Source organism: Thermobia domestica, chromosome 6, assembly GCF_964235325.1.
Source record: "Thermobia domestica chromosome 6, izTheDome1.hap1.1, whole genome shotgun sequence".
Lineage (NCBI taxonomy): Eukaryota > Metazoa > Arthropoda > Insecta > Zygentoma > Lepismatidae > Thermobia > Thermobia domestica.
The window spans coordinates 160,820,367-160,840,756 of NC_137459.1; the positions used below are offsets into that span (position 1 = coordinate 160,820,367).

Genomic DNA, 20,390 nt, shown 5'->3' on the forward strand with positions numbered 1-20,390 from the left:
AGATCACAAATAGTTTATTTGAATTTAACCCATGCAATGACAGGACCATTTCAGCTGCTGCGGCGGAAATTTAAAACAATTGTCCTCAATTAAGTATAATTTGAATAAACTTAAATATTTCACTATATTCATTGTTATCTTCTTTGATATTTTATATCGATCTCTAGTCGCTTCAATCATGTTAGGTGCACTTCTCCTCATGATCTTCTAATAATACTTAAGTCATCACAAACATTAACTGTATTCATGCTTCTAATTGTGAATCGACATTAAATTTTAACCGTCCATCTTTTTTCAGGCGTTCAACTATATACTACAAGCACCTGTTATAGATTCGCATTCACCTAAAGAAGTGCTACTTTAACTTGGTCTCTCTTCATTCATCATAACTTTCTTTGAAGCAAATAAAGTCTGGATAGGCTTGTGGCTACATGTTTCGACTGAGGTGCCTTCTTAGTGGCTTGTGATTTTCTGTGAAACAAAAAAGAGTACTACTTAAATAAACCATCGACTCCTCCAACGAGCAGAAATGTTCAGCAACGAAATTAAGAACTTCAGAGATTCTATTCATCATAATTATCTGTAACAGTGTATCTCTTTTATCTTAAGTCCGTGCATGTTAAAGAATTCCACACTCAAATGTTTGTAGAGCTTTTATGGATATTGTGGAAATTCTTTGTTGTAACTTTTGTGCGTATAACAAAAGAAAGAAACAGTAAAATACAGCCTTATTGAGAACATCGTTGCATATTGGAATTGAAAATAATTTTGTATTATTGTTAGTGTTCAAATCATCACATACTTCAGGATAAAAGACAAGAAGAGAAATATCTTAATAATAACATTACACCAGCTGGCTGGTGATTTTCAGTGCATTTGAAAGTATACTCTATTTTCAGCAAGATGTGGTGAACACATACGTTCTGTACATCATCTAAAACTCTCTGTGCCAGAGAAAACGAAACAAAAATCAGTGAATTGTCAAGGAAATGCTATAGGTTATTTCCAGTGAGCATTTAGATGTTAAAGTTTGTGAAATCGTGCAGTTCAACGTGATATAGTGATCTCAGAACTTATAGAAGTCATTGGGTTGTTCCTACATTTTCGTTTCTTTTCATTTCTAATCAATATCGGGAAGTAATATTTCGAAATTAGTACTATCATTATATACATTTATTTCTAAGGTTATGTTTTTGCTTCTTTTATTATTACTTGAAAGACAAATCGTTAAAATATTGATTGAGATGTAAGTCTCAGCTAAATTTTAAGTAGAAAAATAATTTTCACATAATAATATTTTCAAAGAATAAATGCTACAGGAGGCATTAGCATATTAGTAACTCCGATCTCAAATGCTTTGCTGAACGTTTTGACATTATTTTATTTCTCCTGCCTAACTGTAATGGCTTAAAATAATGTTCTTATAAGGTAAAGGTATGTACCCTCACTGCGGAATTCAAATAAAAACCAATGCTACAGTTTTTCGATGTTAAGCAGTATGGTGATGGTTATTTATTGTGTTCTCGTTATTATGTTTTTAAGAGTCCCATATGACTATTATGCATATAGCGATCGAGTAACAGTCATTGTCATGCACAGTCCCTAGTAATACGCTAATGCTAATGCAATAGATCTGAAACATCTAATCTTACGTTTACACTCCTAATTCCAAATCAACTATTGGAATTATAAGTCCTCGTAATTAATATTACATCGATCGGTAGTGCTCATACTAGGTTTTAGTAAAATTGCAAAGCATAATATTTGATTTCAATGTATCGCAACGTTGAAGGAAATTGGCAAAAGTTTATGGTATGTATTCTATTGTATGTTAAGACTCATTGTCGTTATGATGTTCACCAGTCAGAAATATGTTTTAAAAACAGTACAAAACCTAGTTAATGCACGCTGTTGTGAAGCCAATGAAGGAAAAATATAAGAGAAAACATTTGCTATTTCTGATTATGTCGTTTTCACTCATAATAAACACAAAAATTGCGCGCTTTTTGTGTGATATGTGACTCGCTGCATGTGAAAACTAGATCTGAAAGAGTATATAAGAAGACTGAAGAATTATTGATCTCCGGAGATAATATTGACACAGGTACTTCAACAGTGAGCATGAAATATCATCTCCAACAAAATCCTTCCCATGTTGTTATTTATCTAAAAATATAATTTAAAGAATGGCATTAAATATAAATGACGTTAAACATAAAAAGGGCACGAACTAATAAACCTGTAATCACATCTACAACAAAAGTGTTCAAGCATACGAAAACGCTTGTATAAAAACCGTTGGGTATTGAGAATCGTCTATCACATAAATCAGCATCTTAGTGACAAGTAAACAATATAGCAGGCTTAAATTTAAACATTCGCGCCGCCAAAGTTTATCAGTTATGATTATCATCTAAAAATCTGAGCAAAAATATCTGCAAACAGACAAATATCCTCTAATAGCATTGCAAGCATTATCAAAAATCTAAGAACCATGACATCTCTTCTCTTCCTTAAAAATAAAAGAGAGAGTTTATATATGAATCCGAACTTCTAAAAGTAAACCATTTTTAATTTGTGTAACGTTTTCATTCTACAAATCTCACAAGAATACGATCCAGTTTTTATTAGATTTCTAAAGTTGACAGAAAGACACAAATACTGCCTCACATTTTAAGTAGTTGTTAAGCAAAACACGATACCGATGAAGATAGTGTCACTTAAAATAATGTTACACAACATAATCACTGCATGTCAGCTTTAAGAGGTAACATGAACTTGTATTCGTGTATTTGTGGTCCTTAAACACGAGCAAATCAAAAACAAGCCTGAAGCAAATTCCGTGGCAGAATATTTATATTAAAACAACATTGTGTAGTCTGCCACCAGTTTTGATCGCAAGCTTCTCAAGATATGTTAGTATACCTGTACGCTTAGTTGAAATATGAATAAGTCACAGAAAAAATGTTCCAAACTTCCTCAATATTCTTGAGACAATATTCCGTGTTGGAAATTTCGTTTGTGAATTCTATAAGTTTGAGAAAGCTGCAATTGTGTCATGATTGTTTTACAAAATTACACTCTATCCTGACCAAATTATCATAGATTTACATTACCACAAGCTAGAGCAAGAGACAGATAATTCAATTAAATTTGGTTCTATTTCTATTTTGGGGGGCGCGGTGGCTCAGTGGTAGAGCGTTCACCTCCGGTGCTTGGGGTCCCTGGTTCGATCCCAGCTCGCGCCGTGTGGAATTTGTGGTGGACAAACACCGTGCTCGTGAGTTTTCTCGGGGTTCTCCCGTTTCCTACCACTTTCTTCATTCCACCATTTCACTCATCTCTCATCATCACCGTCTCCTTTAGCTTAACCGGCATAAACGTGGGACGTAAAACTTAAAGATTTCATTTCTATTTCTATTTTTATTTTACATGTAAACAGTAAGGCACTTATTTTCATGCTTTTAACTTTAAATGACTAGGTATTTTCTTTGGTTACAGTACCAAGTTTCCGATCATTTATCTTATATACTCTATTCGTATTCTATAATCCTTCAATGTTATACAATTCTAACACTGAAGACATAATGCTGACTATATTTTGCTTGACAGGCACACCGGCACGAGTGCGTGCTCGTTGATAGCGAGTGTGTTTCGCCAATGGATACTTTTAAAATCGCTCTAGTCGAAACTAGGCGAACATGCAACGATTAATCTTCACCATATTGTTTACCATCAAAACATCTACCACTGTGTTCATTTTTATCAAAATGCAATGTAGGAGTGCATACCTTTCTTTTGTTAGTACTTGCTTCGCTCAAACACATGAAAGAAAAACGTATAATTTGCAAATTAACAAGGGTAGTATTGCTAATCGTATAACTAGTATGTTCAAATTTTTTTCTAAGAGTGTAAGATGTTAATTTCAAACAACTTTCACTATAAATGTACATTAATTTGTAGTCAGTTATATTTATTTATAACTGAAAGCATATGTACTATTGCAATGCGAAAATCAAACAGCAAAGCATTACTTTGCAGCGCAAAGTAGAAGATATATATATGATACAAGAATAATATTATTTTATTATACATTATTGACATGTAGGAACTGAAAAATTCGCAATAAAATTTGGATAGTAATATTTGAAATATAAGTTTCTATCCTTTCAAAAGGGTTTAAATTACTTACCACACCCAACTATGACTAGAAAAAATGTTTTCCGCGTCTATCCTATTATAATTTGTTTTATTTTATTAATTTATTCAATGATAGCTTTGCAATAATGCTTTTAAATATTGTGAAAACTACACATAAAAATAATATTGTCTATATATACGAAAAAACGCATATATTTAGTTTTAGGGCTTGTTTTAGCATATACAGATACGATTTACTACCGCGTGTTGTAGTTAGTAGTTATATACAACTTGGGAAACTAAGAAGAATTATATTTAAAGATAGTTCAGGGAGAAAGAAAGGGGCAAAATTATATTCGTTATTTTATTAAAGAAAGGTTATCAAAGCAAGATAGTTAATATGAAGCATCTCACAATCCATGTACTTTTATAGAAGAGTCAATACTCAGAACAAGTCAAATAAATAATTTTATATATGATCCCTTCAGTAAATTAATAGAATTGCGTAAGTATATTTTAATGAAAACGTGAACATTAAGAAATGTTGCACAATCACTACTACATTTTTCAGTCTCGTGTTGAAGACAAGGGCAAAGAAATTTAGGACATCAGTATTTAGTGATGATTTTTGTTAAATTCTATATTCAACTATTTGGCTCTTGGAAATTAATATGTAATTCTGCAGTTTTGAGATACATTAATGGTAGATAAAACTCTCGATGCTCTAGTCGTAACTATGCGGACAGAATTTTATTCCATCTGATTTAGGCGTTATAAAATATAATGGAAAGTGGGGTTATTTATCACAAGATTTTCTGGAAATAAAAGTGGAATTTGACACTAAATTTTGGGCTATAATTTTTGAGTTCCAGTGTCTCGTGGTGTAATACAATTATATGAAAAGTGAAGGTTAATTAATCTAAATACTCAGCATAAATGTTTCTAAGAAATCTATACACGGCTGATTTTTCTGTTTCAAACCACGAAGTTGCAAAATTGAAGTTAGAAGTTGTTTTTGTTCCACTTCCACTAACACCAGTAAACTACAACAAAAATAGCTTAATATTCCAAGCTATTTCATTAATTGATTTGAATTTGAAAGAAATTAATTAAGGTTGAACTTCTAAATGTGTCCTATCTTAAGAAGACCTAAATTGCATAGTATTTATTTCAAGCACAAAATCTTCAAACTAAACAAAATTTAATTTATGAATATTTTGCAGACGAGTTCAATGTAATAGTATCATTGCCTTCAGTATTCTGGCCGACAGGTCACTTGCACGTCACTAGACAAAAATAGGAAAGCTTTCAGGCAATAAGATACTCTGCTTGCCTTTTCCTCTTGACGTAAAAGTTATCAACTTAAATATATTCATATTACAAAAAAGTGTACACATATACGATACGCTCCTCCTAATGTATATTGAGCACTTCTAATTTTACTAGGCATACAATTATTGGGTCTATGCGATGATGATTATAGCATAAATTTTAAGGACATACAGTACTTTTGAAACAGAAGTCGCGGTCTGAAAACCAAGCAATATATTGTGTACGCAAAAGATGTTAGTTTTTGAGTTGATGCGATTGAAATGTCCAGTTTTACGTCTGGTGAAAAAAACAACCTTTCTAACGCCAATGGATTGTCTGAGTGAACGCAGGTTGGTTGGATTGGAGTTTGAAGTCAATTTCAGTGCCGAGGTTTTATGGGAAGTAGACATACGGTTTAAAGTGGAGTCAGAACCACGGTAATGCGTTCAAAGCTTTCAAGATTCATCAGTAATCAAATTCAGAACCTCGCGTACCAAAGGCGCGCTCTCCAGCAACTAGGCCAGCAGGGACGCCCCGAGGAACGCATTGATCCTCAAAAATTTCATGTATGTTCAGAAAATTAGATGGGATACTCAGTCAATCTGGAGACAGTGTGTCATGTAAAAATGCATAATTGAGAATTAATGGAGAGTACATAATTGCGGGTCATTTTCTTTTACTATTTCAAAGTGGAACATTCTAAACATCTATCCGCAAAAAATTAAAATCAGTGTATTTGGAATAGGAGTGGTAAATGAATACAGTATACTTCGTTTGTTTATGAAATTCCGTGCTGGCGACACAACATTTGAAAATAAGTAGTGCAGTTTTCTTTGGAATAACTGGAAGGTTTCCTCAATCATATTTTGACTACTGATAAATAATGGGCCTGCTATGAAATCGTAAACAGTGAGGAGAACGGTTTGCTCGTGCTCAGCATCCAAGACGATTTCCTCCTAAGTCACTTTTCCACCAACACAAGGTATTATTACTGTATAGCAGTCTATTATCGAACTAAACACAACAATGCACTGGAAGTGTGTGGAAGCCTGGAAATGGAAGTCTGATGAAGACACGGTTAGTGAATTAAAATTGTCACCTGATTGTGTTTCCGTGTATTTTTATCACATAACCTTGCTCGGTGTATTGTTGTGTTTAGTTTGACAATATGTAAACAAGGTCTGATAAAATAGTTATAGTGGTCTGTGTGTGACGTGATACTGTCTAGCGGCCTATCTTTGAGGTGGTTTCTCTATTGAGGCGAAAGCATCACTACGAATCGTTACAGTGTTGAACTCTATGAAATGAACTGCAAACTTGTCCGCAAGTATCCATCAATAGTCAACAAATATCATGTACTCATTTTGCACGACAATGTAATCCAAAATGTTATTCAAACGACGGTGTAGACTCTCCATGTGTTGAAGTATGAAACTCTTCCTTCCATACCGTATTTCCCTGACGTCTCGTTGATTTCTTAGCAGGGATAAACTCTCCTGATGGTCAGGTGGTGGAACGTGCGGTTGAGTATGATTTCGCATTGCAGACTCCAGGTTTCTTTCGTCATGGAATTAAATCTTGGTTGATCTGTGGAATGTGTGGCTGCAGCTGGAGATTACTTTGAATAACTGGTTTTGATATTGTTGTTATGTTGTTTTTTTTCATTTGCTAATAATACAAGTCAGTTGGGCATTTCGATCCACCAACCCAATACTTTGTACATATTTATTGGCTCATATACGGTTAAGTACTCGTGTTCTTCTCTTTGTTGTGGAAGGCCCAGGTTTATTTTCTGGTTAAAGTACAAAAAATATATAGTTTGGATATCATACAGACTCATCTCTGATATACCTTATTTGCTAACAAGAGAAGTTGAAATCCACACAAATAGAGCATAGTTCTTATGTCCATTTATATCCGTGGAATATGTTTTTTTTCTTCTGGTTTTTAAACTTTATAAAATATTTTCCAAACATTTCAAAATATGAAATGAGAACCCATGGGAATTGTACATTGTTTTAGAATGATAATTGCAAAGCATAGGTATGAATGTTAGCTATTGAAAACAATAATAAGCACGTGAAAAAAGTGTATTTTAAAATAATTGCTATTTTCTATAATATTATGGAAAGAACATCGCAGAATCATAAAAATATATATAATTCTTAGGATCATATATCCAGTGTATTTCGGAATATTGTGACAGCAACATACATAATAACTTAGTGTTCCATATTGCAGGGATTCCTTATAATATTCATAGCTGGATGTCTTACACATTATCTGCTACGAATGTCCTTAAACTACGTGGATGAAGAAAAAGAATTAGTAGGGAATACTCAAGAGCGATCACAAAGAATATATCATACTAATACTTTATACATATATTCTGACAAAACCTGGTATTTAACAAATGAAGTATTTCGGTAAAGCATAATTAAAGAGGAAATAGTTCAATTGTTTTCTTAGTACATGAGTTGTGAGTTGTATTCCGTATGCCTTGTTGTTTGTTCAAGAAAGTAGTGATTATTCTTTCTAATTATTAGATAATGCGAAATACGCATCAATGAAAATGAAACTGGTAAATAACAGAATATATTAAATTCATACTTAAACCCAAAATGTTGTATTGCATAGAGTTTAAAAAACACAGAAAGAAAACAGAAACACGTGTTTAGAGGAGTATGCAAAAGAAGGTAAGTCGAGGCGAATCAGGTTCTAAACATACGAAAACGAGTATTATTTTTACATACAAATTAAGAACAGTAAACCGATACGTTTTTGCACATAATCATTGATAATGTATCTTGAATTATTCAGTAAATTTGATCCAGTTATCTGGATCGAAAAATTTAGAGGAATAGTTTTCGTTTCCTGTTTATGTTTACGAGTAACACAATTATACCTTTTCATAGGTAAGATAACTAATCCTAGCGAAATAAACAAACTTTTAATTTGTTTAAATGGATCTTATTTTTCTTGCAATATTAGAAAGAATGGATCACTCATGGAGATATATTTCTGTTATTAATTGCTAATTCAGATAATAAATCTGCATATCTCGAAAGTACAATTTTGATCATTCTTAATAAATTAGACATTGAGTTACGGACTGTACAGATCAACCTTACGAAAAAGCCGGTAATATAGCTGAAGAAAGCATGAATCTCTAGAATTGTTTTGTTAAATCCAAGATAAAATGCACTCGTTATGAGTCTCATTCGTAAATTATAGAGTCATAATGTTTCTCATTTCCATTCATTCATCACCTTCAAAATTTCCGTTTATCAACTTCAAAATAAATGTTCGCAATATTGAAGAAATTTGGAATCCTTGCATATTTTCTATAAACTTCCACTCGTGTATTATGCATGCTTTCCCACAAATAACAAACAGCATATAATTAAATAGTTGCTGCATTTAGAAAAACACTCACGATAGATATTTGGGTAAATATTCCCTCAATGAAAGAGTAAAAACTCTTTAATCTATAAAAACAGCATTTTTATTTTCCTTTAATGTAGATTTATTTTCAGAAGATAAACCCCAAGGTTAATAAAATAATTATGAAAGGTAATGTCATATAGGGTTGCGACATTTCCTTCAAGAATATTTCAAGACGATGTTAGACTCCTTTCTTATTAAGGAGACATATTTGAGCTTTACATGGTATCAATATGACTGAAGTGTGATTTGAAACACATTTCCATTATTTGCAGTATACTTTGTAAGCTGCATAGTTTATGTTCACAGAACGAATAAAACATTCATAAATATCTTAGATAATTTACCTTTACACATCAAGATGTCAAAATCATCTTCGAAACAAAGAGCCTAACCATTTGTCGGTAGCTAGAAACAGCAAGCAAAGTAAGTAATAATATTTCACTTTTTTGTTGTATTTTCAAATTACTTTCTATGTTACCGAATCATGTCCCTTAGCTAGCAATTTCTCAACAGTTAATTGGATTCGAAACTTTGTCTGAGCTTCTTATACGCATTCCTTATTACCATTCATTCTTTTAAGTGATATCTTTGGTATGATTCATTTGCTAAGGTTGAATGATAAACAAAATATTAAGTTTTGTTTTATAATATTTCATATAACATATAATAACACATGTTCAGACGCCTTAAAAATTCAAACTTCTTTTATTATTCTCCGGTGGCCTAGTTTCATTCTTCCTATTGTTTCATTAAATTTTGTTTCATTTATATTATCTTAAGGTAAATTTTCTAGAAACGCCTAAATCTTTCTGTTAGGTAATGTGCATATAGACAGAGGCGGACTGGGAGTACAAAGGCCCACCTGTAGAATGATGCTTAAGGGCCTTGATGAAGATGGCCACTTGAAAAGTTTCCGCTGCTTTGGATCACTTCTAGCTGAGAAAAGTGCATTATTCTCTGCTTTTTACGTTCCTGATATCCGAATTTCCGGATTCTTTCGATTTTGTGTTAATCGTGTACCTTTCCTCGATCCTATCACTTTCAGATTTTAAAGAAAACCAAATTCACCAAACAAAAGAGTTCTACGCTTAGAGTATCGAATATAGAACATAATCCTTACCAACGGCGCCGACTTTCCAAAATTTATTTGGATGCATATCAATGGTGGGACGTGTTATGCGTTTTCAGGAGAGTGTCGATATTTTTTTGATTGATTTCCTTTTATTTATCTTTTATTGTCATAAAGGGCTGCGCTCGAATATATTCAGAATATAGTTTCATTTATTATTATTATTATTATTATTATTATTATTATTGTGGGGACTGCCTTTGACTAGGCCAGAGAGAGGCAAAGAAGAAGGCAAGTTGTTGCTTGGTTGCCTTTTCACAGACACATTTGAAATAAAAGAAAATATGTTTTACAGGTTAGAAATTTTAACTTCCATCCCAATGTTTTAATTGCTTATTATTTTTGATAATGGCAAGTGAGAAATATTTATTTTATATTGTTCCTATCAAACTAAAAATCTTGTGGTTGCGCCACACCCACAAGATTATTTGTGCGGCTGCTGGAGCCTTGGAGCGCCCATGATCCTTGCTACAGTTTTGGCGCCACAAATATGCAGCTATTTGCCTACTGTACTTTCTAACTCTTAGCAATGGTTTGCAAACCTAGTGGAACTGTACAGAAACTAAACAAGAATACTTCGAATAGTGATTACTTAGCTATAATCTAATTTATTTTTTAACGCTTTTCAATTCAATCTTTTTTAAAAAAGAATAAGTTCGGGTTACAACAAAGAGCGCAGTTTTTTTTTATCTTCTCAAGGTTTTAGATGATAGTGAAAACAATCGGTGTACCAACTTAATAAAAATGTGTGATTTTATGATAGAAAATTTATTTTCTAGTGATTGGAAAGGGTGAGATTTAGGGGGAAAAGTTAGGGGAACGCAGGACGCCGTTCCCCTACTTTCAAAAATTATCTATGGTGTCCTTCCACTTCCTAAAAACATACAATGGACAAAGATAGGCACGGGGGACTGCGTGATGTTATCCATCCCCTTACCTTCAAAGATCCACTTTTACCCCTAATGAGATTATGCTTTATTGCTAATCGCTGTGAAATGAAGTGTTAATAAAATACCAGAAATCTCATAGTTAATCGGGTTCCAAGTTACGACAACGATTAATTATGGCAATATAATGGTAATATCTTTCCTATTTGCATCGGGGGAGGGGGAATCCGTATTAAAGACCCATATGACCTTCGTGATCCATACATTTCCCTGGGATGAATTATTCCACATATCACACATAAAAACAATTCAAATTGCATTATTTCAGGCACGTAACCATGATTTCGTAATGGGGGGAGTCCGTGAGATGAAATACTGTGGTTATCACACCAAAGACTCGATCATTTTAAACTATTTTACTGGCAACATAAATTGGTTCGTTTATGTGTGTTCCTTGCTCCGTTGAATCAAATATTAACAGAGCTTTCTTTCCATATAACTTTTTTGTTTTTATTACTCCGTCAACTACCGTCTATTTCAAATGACAAATTAAAAGAGCAGTAAAAAACTGTCTCTGGAATAACATGCTAGATACTGCAGAGACGCGATGACGAAAAATTGATTAAAAAACGTCCACACTATTACAGAACGGCACTATGTTTTCGAAAGTTTGAAATTTCCCTGACTAGTAGCAGAAATTCTGAGAATAGCGTAACTTTTCTAGAAATTTCAAATTCCCTGAATTTCCAGGCTATCCCGCTCTTTCACCTTCATGTATTCCTTATTTTTTTATTTCAGGGTTTGATGGGGATCCTCACCCCCGGACTCCCCTTGGCTACGTGCCTGATTATTTTCAATGTTACTATTAGTAGCGTAACTAAGGTCGTGTACCCCTAACCCCGCGTAATATTCGCAAATGTGACCCCGTCAATATTCGTGGTCTATTGTTAGGTATACCGAGTTAGAAACCCCATCTTGCTACTCTCTTTCCTCTTTATTAACTCGAACTTTAAAAAACTATGATTGCGTCAGCAATGGAAACCTCCCTCTACCGGAGTTCTCGAAACAAGTAAAAATAATAAATAAAAATCATAAGTTAAAAAAATAAAGATTTACAAGAAAGGAGTGGTGCGTTTCTATTGGGGTTCACTATTTCCCTTGTACTTTATATATACGATAAAAATAAATTGTCCCAAACTAATACCCTGTTAATTCCCACAGCTTTGTAATGTCTTTATTACTCTTGGATAAGAACATGGAGAATATTTCATGAAAATTCTCCTACAGTAAGGAAACCGTGTTAGACATGAAGTTGGAAACGCGTGTTGTGGCATTGGAAAGAACTGGGTCCTCTGAGCACAGCGGGGATTTTAGAAAACGGTCCCGTGGCCCAAAACCCAAGAATTCGGGCCCCATATAATTCGGTTCAGGTCCCTTTTATTCGATATTAAATATATTGCGCAGTCCCTTACTGACATGCAGCATCACAGCATTGTCTTGTAATGTTTGGTTGAATAACATTGAGGCAGGATAATAATGAAGCTTACTTTTGTGAGCAAAAAACATAGAGAATATGGCATGAACATCCTTTGAGGCCCGATTTCTTCGTCTTCCAGCCCCGGGCTAGATTTACGAAATCACCGGTGTGCTCAGAGGAAACGAACCCTTTCTAATGCAACCACCCACGTCCAAAAACTCCGCGCTTCATTGGTGAATAGAAGGGACCTGATCCTATACTTTCGGTGCTCGATATCGGGTACATCACGCCCCGGGCTCGATTTGTGACATCACGGCTGTACTGAGGGGACCATGACCTTTCCATTGCCACCTCCCACGTTCAAGAACTACGTATTTTCATTGGTGAATAGAAGGTACCCAAGGTCGAAACTTCGGAGCTAGATTTATGGAGCTTGGGGCCCGTTTTCTGACATCACCGCTGTGCTCAGAGGACCATTATTTGTCGCCACCAGGGGGGCGCAGTGTCTCAGTGGTAGAGTGTTCACCTCCGGTGCTTGGGGTCCCTGGTTCGATCCCAGCTCGCGCCGTGTGGACTTTGTGCTGGACAAACACCGTGCTCGTGGGGTTTCCCGGGGTTCTCCCGTTTCCTCCCATTTTCTTCATTTCACTCATCTCTCATTATCACCGTCTCCTTTAGCCTAATCGGCATAACCGTGGGACGTAAAACTTAAAGATTTCATTTCATTTTTTGTCGCCACCAGTCGCACCTAACAACTCCATGTCTTACACGTTTCCCTACCGTAGGAGGATCAGCTCCGTGCTCTTTATATGATATCGATTGCACATCATATTATTGAATAAATAAATTATGGACGAGATTACATTTTCTAGTTAATAACTTACATGTATTTTTGAGACTTTTTTATTGCCTTATTGATTTTTCAACAAACAAGGCTACGGGTTGGGCTGGGGGTCCCTCTACCTAGTACTCCTCTTTCGCTAGCGCTGCGGTCCCGTTAGTTACGCCAATGGTTACTTTGAACGTGAATGGAGTTTTGAATTAGTTATAAAACTAATCGAGCAATATCTTAAATGATTTTGCAGAGGGCAGGGCCCACTCGGAAATTTTCGCGTATCCGAGCGTCCCAGTCCGCCTCTGTATATAGAAAAATTTTAAAAGCATATTTTGAACGTCAATTTGAGGAAAAACTTTCCTCAATCTAAAGGGCACTTCAGTTCACTTTCCTTTCACTAAATAAAACGCATTTGCTTCTTTGGTCTTTAAGACCGAATGACTCCATTCCCTAATCTATCTATTCAAAAATATACGAGAAGATGGAAAATAAGATTTATCTCCTTTTTCCGCAAGAATTTCTTTTTTTAAAAAAAGACAAATAAGACATCGGTTTAAGTAAAGATCCGTCCATGCATTCCAAGATCCTGTAAATAGTGCTATTGCAGTGTTAGCAGAAAATTCGTATGAGCAGCCCATTCTGTGCCCAGCAGGTATGGAGGTTGGAGAATCAATACTAAGCAGTATTGTTAGACACTGACTCGAAACAAGCAACGTGGCCTTCCGGCAGTGATAACGCAAAGCTGTCTAGCATCCCTTGGTCGCTGACACCTTGATCGAACTCATGTCCATCTCTTTACGGCATTCAAAAAGGTTCTCAGCGGTAGGTACTTTGGAACTAACGACGAAGTGAAGATTGTCGAAAAATTGTTTGTATTTAGGGCACGCACTTTTTCCAGCACCGGTTTTTAAACGTAGTAAAACGTTATGACAGATGCATCAACGTCCTTGGCTCTTATTTTTAAAAGTAAAGGAAGTATTGTTATTTATTTTCATAAAATATTATTTGCCTTGCATAAAAGCCTCTGTTCACAATAGCCAAGGGAATCCTATTTCACAACTTATCCTCGTACATCCCTTCTATCAGACATGCTCAATACTAAGTACGTTTATCATTAATATTTAAAATTTATTTCCCATACTGCTAATTCGTTCACACATTGTCTAATAAAGTGTTCAGCTGAACGAAATGTTGGATAGAAACATATGTCTACTCAAGAATTCAAAATTTGTTTTACCAGAAAAGAGAAGAAGGTGTTTCATATTTTCGTTCTTTTGTTTTAATCAAAGAACTCCAAGAGACGCACTTAATACAAATTACATTGTTTCATTGTTAATCTCGACAACATTAATCAACTTCTTACATCTTAATCACATCATTTTATATAAAAATTCGCAATGTGTGGAACGTAATTTCAAGATGATTATCCATTCTACCAAGTGCACTATAGGCCTTCCGTTCTTGCAAGTTTTAAAACTTATTTATTGGTCCGCAGATTATAGTTTATGATCCGTTTTCAACACCGATGCTATATGAAACGTAGGCCAATGCACCTATAGTTTAAGGTGGAATACGAACCAGATGCATTTAAATTTCAAGGTTCCCCCACCGAAAACTCAACCCGAGACCCCATGCACCAAAAGCACGCACGCTAGTCATTAGACCAGCGGGTAAGGATAAATATATTTATGTTTGTATTTCAGTTCCAACCAGTATTATGAAAGCAGTGATTTTCCTATCAAGACTCGATGACAGTAAATGAATTGTAGATAATAAGCAAAGGGTTTACGAAAATGAACGACTAGTTTCGAAAATGTTATTGTAAAATATATTTTATCAAGTATGTCTTGAGTTGTTTTAATCTTTTCATTTAGAAACAGTTTCTGAAAATACTATCTATCAGAATGTAGCGCCGTGATGCGGCCACAAAATGATTAACAATTAGATTTCAATCGTCAGTGTGTGGTGAATGTCATAGTTGATTGCCTACAAAACTGCATTATTATATAAGATCAAGCTGTGGGATAAAACCTATTTAATTTGATGTTAATATACTACAAAGGTTGAAGAATGACACGGCATTTTCTTTATGCTCTTCTCCGAAGAAACTATTTGTTAACGATTGTATATTAAAGTGAAACAGCTATCAAATGTGTGTGTCTGAACAGTGAATATTAATGCACAATAAGATTTCAGAGCCATTTTTTTCGACAAACTGATCATTGAGAGCATGGAACGTTGGGATATAACTCGAAAACATTGTTTCCTTAGTTTGACAAATTGAAAATTGACCCATTTTAGATCATATTTTAAGATGAAGTATTTCCTTAATTTCTGTATCCTGTGTAACGTCTGGAATGGAACATAGAAAACAATTCTCACTCCCAGTAGAGTCCAGGAATTACCCTGCTATGCTTCTAGCTTTGGGTTTATATCAAAAGTAACGTTCACATTTTTTAAAATGAAATGATGCTCATTTCAAAGTAAGAATTATTGCAATATTCCACTGCATTACTTCGTCATTTTTGGTCAATTGTGGCTGACATTAAATACTATTATGTTGTGTGTTGTGCCAAAGTGTTCTCATATGTAGGCAAAACCGAAGAAAATAAGAATGTTGCCGACAGTGCATTTAACTTACGTTAATGCAAAATTATCTTCATTACTGAATCAATTGGTTACCGATAGATTCTGTTTGAGTTGCTGATCTTTCTATTTAACATCTTGCACAATGGTTTTGCCAAACTCCATCATTCTTCAGGCAATATTATGCGGCGAAAGAAGGTATATTCTATGCAAAGTTATTTTGCGCGATAGTCTGTTTATCCTCTAGCTGCACGAAATTCATTTCAAGGTGTGATTTAGGGCTTGTATGCGAAGTAGCTTCTGTCATCTTGTCTTTGTTGCATAATAATGCAAAACAAAAATAAATCAATTAATTACCCTGTGTAATGATAAGTATAATTCAGGTAGCATGATCCAGTGGCATACAAACCCTACAACCACAAATGAGTAGCTCAAATGATTTCGAGAGTTTCTCTAGTGAGATATCCTGATTGAACTACCTCATTTATTTTCTTCAAATCAACCTGATGAATATCCGGAAGAAGCTTTGCCTGAGATTTACAATTGCTTACTGTGTAATGGATTCACCAACTTGTGTTTTCAAATTACCAATAGGAACTATAATAGTTGACACTAGAATATTAAAACTGACAGCACTAAGTAACTATTATGTATATATTTTTCAGGTGTAGATATATTTCAGGAGTAGATATAAAAATTGATTCACTTTCTTGTGTCTTTGAGCTTAAATCGGATACTGAGATTACTAACATTGTTATTTTGAATAAAGCTCATCTAAAAAGACCTCATCTTAACTTTGTATATGTTGCACCAACTCATATAATTAAGATTAAGGATAAGAAATTTAAATAATTGGCACTTGCCTTATACTCCAATCACTTAGATTTTACACTATCTTCCTCGTAACGTGTATAAAAAAGATTGTGCACTGTAGTGAAGCTTGATTAATTAGTGATTGGAGTATAAGGGGAGTATATATTGGAGTGATTGGATTAGTGATTGATTTAACTCCTGGTTGTAGATATTCCACAGTGGAGAAGACTACCCTCCCAAATAAGATGGTTTATTCTTCTTCTAATTTTATTATTATTATTATTATTATTATTATTATTATTATTATTATTATTATTATTATTATTATTATTATTATTATTATTATTATTATTATTGTTATTATTTAAACGTGGGAGTTGAAAATGTCATGCTCTATTGATTCCCATGAAAGTACATGAGCATCTTTCAACACAAAAGCTGCAACGAAGATGTATGGATTGTCTAAGATAAACTAGCATAATACAAAAATGTAATCAATTAAATTTGTAGAAAATTGTCTTCATTCCTTGACAAAATAAAGAGTACTTTCAATATTTATTTTTATTGATATTTTCTTTATTATTATTTTGATATTTCTTAACCCGTAAAAATTAATATTTTCAGATACTTTATAAATTCAATATTACTTATGTAAATCGATCATTGTATAAATATACTGCTAGAAACGCATTCTGAAACTCCCAGTATAAATTCTCGAATTTGGGGGTAAGAATGTGGTATTGGTAACACAGCCACAAAATAATAGAGGTTTTGTGCACCGGACCCAGGGTATGCATTCTATGTATCTTGTTACACAGAATCTAAATTTCGAAACGCCAGGACGATTGACCATGTCAATTCCTTTTTTATGAGCGAAAAACGAGCAATTTTGGATAAGGGAGATACGTGTAACGCAGCCTTACAAGAAACAAACGTTCCGTGCAGCGGACTCTACGGTATGGATTCGATATACTTTGTTACACAGAATCCAAATTTTGAAACCCCAGGACGATTGACCGTATCAATTTTTTATTATCAAAAAATTTAAGAGATTTTGGATAGGGAGGACACACGTTTTTCTCTTATAAAACAAAATCGACATTGTCGATCGTCCTGAGGCTTCGAAATTTTGATTCTGTGTGACATCGGTGCACAGAACTTCTATTATTATTATTTGTGTATATGTATGTGTATATATATAATTGATAGTAATAAACATACAATACTCCATTTACGGAACGGGTCATGGGTCACCGGATCACTTGGATCATCATTTTTGTCCGGGTCATTCAGGTCTGGATCTCGGTCTGGAAACTCAAACAGACCCTGACACGCAAACAAATCTGAACAGGTCCGGAGTTTCAGAAACAGCCAATATATTATCTCTACAGTATTAGCTCAATATGTTACAGTTGATTAACGATGTTCACTACTCAAGTTTGATCATTTATTTGTTTGAATCCTGGTGTGACATACCTTAATCAAGATACATGTCTTGAATATTTCAAAGATAATTCCATGTTTATTCATCTCCCGATACCAAAAAGTAATACACTTCTTTCTGAACATTGAACATACAAAAATATTTAATTAACGGCATCTTTTATCCTCTAAACGACAAGTTCTACAGGTTGGCTTGATTAAACTTCCACAATCGTTCATAAGGAAAACATGTAGCATCTTTTATATTGTTCTCACGCTTTTATGCTCTAATAAACCTTGTAGTTATCATTGAGTGTAATGCTTTAGCACACACAGACTCAAACAGTAAGCGAGAAAGAAATTTATAGAACTCACCTTAATACCTCATTGGCAGCCCCGAACGGATACAAAATTACTTGTTTGGGGAGGTAGCAACTCAAATATGCTGAATACCTGTTTAGGGTACTGGTTATCAACCTAAGTGACTGATAACACATTTACTGAATGCCCACAACATCGCGGTAGACCTGTTTGATTTTTTATTGATGATACTGCAAATTATAATAGTATAAGATAGTAAGTATCTATCTATTAAGTAATGACTAGGTAGTACTGAGCTTTGTTGCTGTCGCTACAGACGTTCACTAGTAAAGTTTGTCTCAGATTGACCTTAACTCATTACTAAGTGCTTCTTGATTTTTAAATTCTAAAAATCAGCAACACATCAATTGGAAAGCAATGGTATAGGGTATGGAGTACGGGTACAAAATCTCGCAGCCAGAACCTCGCCTGGTCAAAACCTCGCCTGGCCAAAACATCGCCGACCAAAACCTCGCGGCCCAAAATATCGCCTGGCCAAAACCTCGCTTGTCCAAACCTCGCCGCCCAAAATCTCGTCATACCCAAAATCTCGCCTGGCCAAAACCTCGGCGTCCTGATCTCCTAACACACAATCTCGCCTGGTCTAAACTACGTGGGACGTAATCTTGCCTGGGAAGAAACGTCGTCACGACGATTTCTTCAATGAAGAATGCTCTATATATTGCGAGAGAGAGAGAGAGAGGAGGGAGAGAGAACTTGGGATATCTTACCTCTTAAGCCACCCGACCGATCTCAATGAAATTTTCAACAGAGGTTCGGGCCTGGGATGTATTTTATAATTTCATTTTGACGGCACAACGAAGGAAAGGGGAAGATATATAAAAATAAATGAAGCTTAATAACTCTTGAACCACGAGACCAATTTCGATTTATTTTGCTACACAGATCAGGTTAGAGCCTGGGATGGTTTATATCATTTCACTTTAAAGAGAAGGGAAGGGAAAGGGGAAGACATATAGAAATACATAAAAAAAATAAAGTGGCTCCGTTTGTGACTTAATAACTCTTGAACCACATGACCGGTCTCGACCAAATTTTCAACTTATATGGGGTTTGAGCCTGAGATGGTTTTTGTTTCACTTTGATGGTGATCTTAAAAAATTCTAACAAAATCGAATAATAATTATGAAAGTATGAAATAATATCTGAGTTTTTACGTCCCTCGATTATGTCTTACAGGTTAAAGGAGATGTAGATGATTAGGGTGAAGGAAATGATGGAATAAAGAAAGTGAGAGGAAACGGGAATACACCGAGAAAGCCCATGCACACTATATTTTGTATATTCTTCTTTTCTTCTTCTTTTATTATTATTATTATTATTATTATTATTATTATTATTATTATTATTATTATTATTATTATTATTATTATTTGTAATATGGAATTGCATATTCAGAAACTCATTGGGTAAATTTCAGGAAAGGTTTCGTTTCGCAAGGTTTTGGCCAAGCGAGATTTTGGTCCGCGAGGTTTTTGGGCGGCGAGGTTTTGACCAAGCGAAGTTTTGGTCACGCGAGAATTTGGGCGGCGAGGGTTGGGCAACGCGATGTTTGGCCCGGCGAGATTTTTGTCTGCGAGGTTTTAGGCGGCGAGGTTTTGTCCCGGCAAGATTTTGTCCCGCGAGGTTTTGGGTAGCGAGATTTTGGCCACGTGAGATTTTGGGTGGCGAGGTTTTGGCCACGCGAGGTTTTGGCACAAGAGATTTTGGGCGGCGATGTTTCGGTCGCGAGATTTTGTCCGTTTCCCAGGGTATGGTATCCAGCTCTTATTGTAAATCTTGGTCTAGGTAAAGGTGGTTTGCAAAGCCCGGATGGCAATTAGGTGCCAATCCACCATGTACCACACGTGTTCGATAAACCTTAGATTTTAAAATCTAGCAGGCAAGTTGTGGCGTATATCAAGCAAAGCACGATGGCTTGTTTCGGCGGTGTGGAAACGCGCATTATATTGCTCCCACACT

General features: G+C 34.8%; 1 protein-coding gene across 4 annotated transcripts in view; it reads left to right on the forward strand.

The window, feature by feature from the left end:
- Positions 1-20,390, forward strand: part of Slob (Slowpoke binding protein) — an 823,759-nt gene that overhangs the window by 790,483 nt on the left and 12,886 nt on the right. The window contains exon 12 of one of the 4 annotated variants that reach the window (XM_081762290.1): positions 299-4,119. The exons of the other annotated variants lie outside the window; for them this stretch is intronic. Within the exon in view, the coding sequence (XP_081618416.1) occupies positions 299-364 (66 nt within the window). The 3' untranslated portion in view covers positions 365-4,119. Of the gene's footprint in view, positions 1-298; positions 4,120-20,390 lie in introns of those variants that run through there. 4 annotated transcript variants of the gene reach the window in all.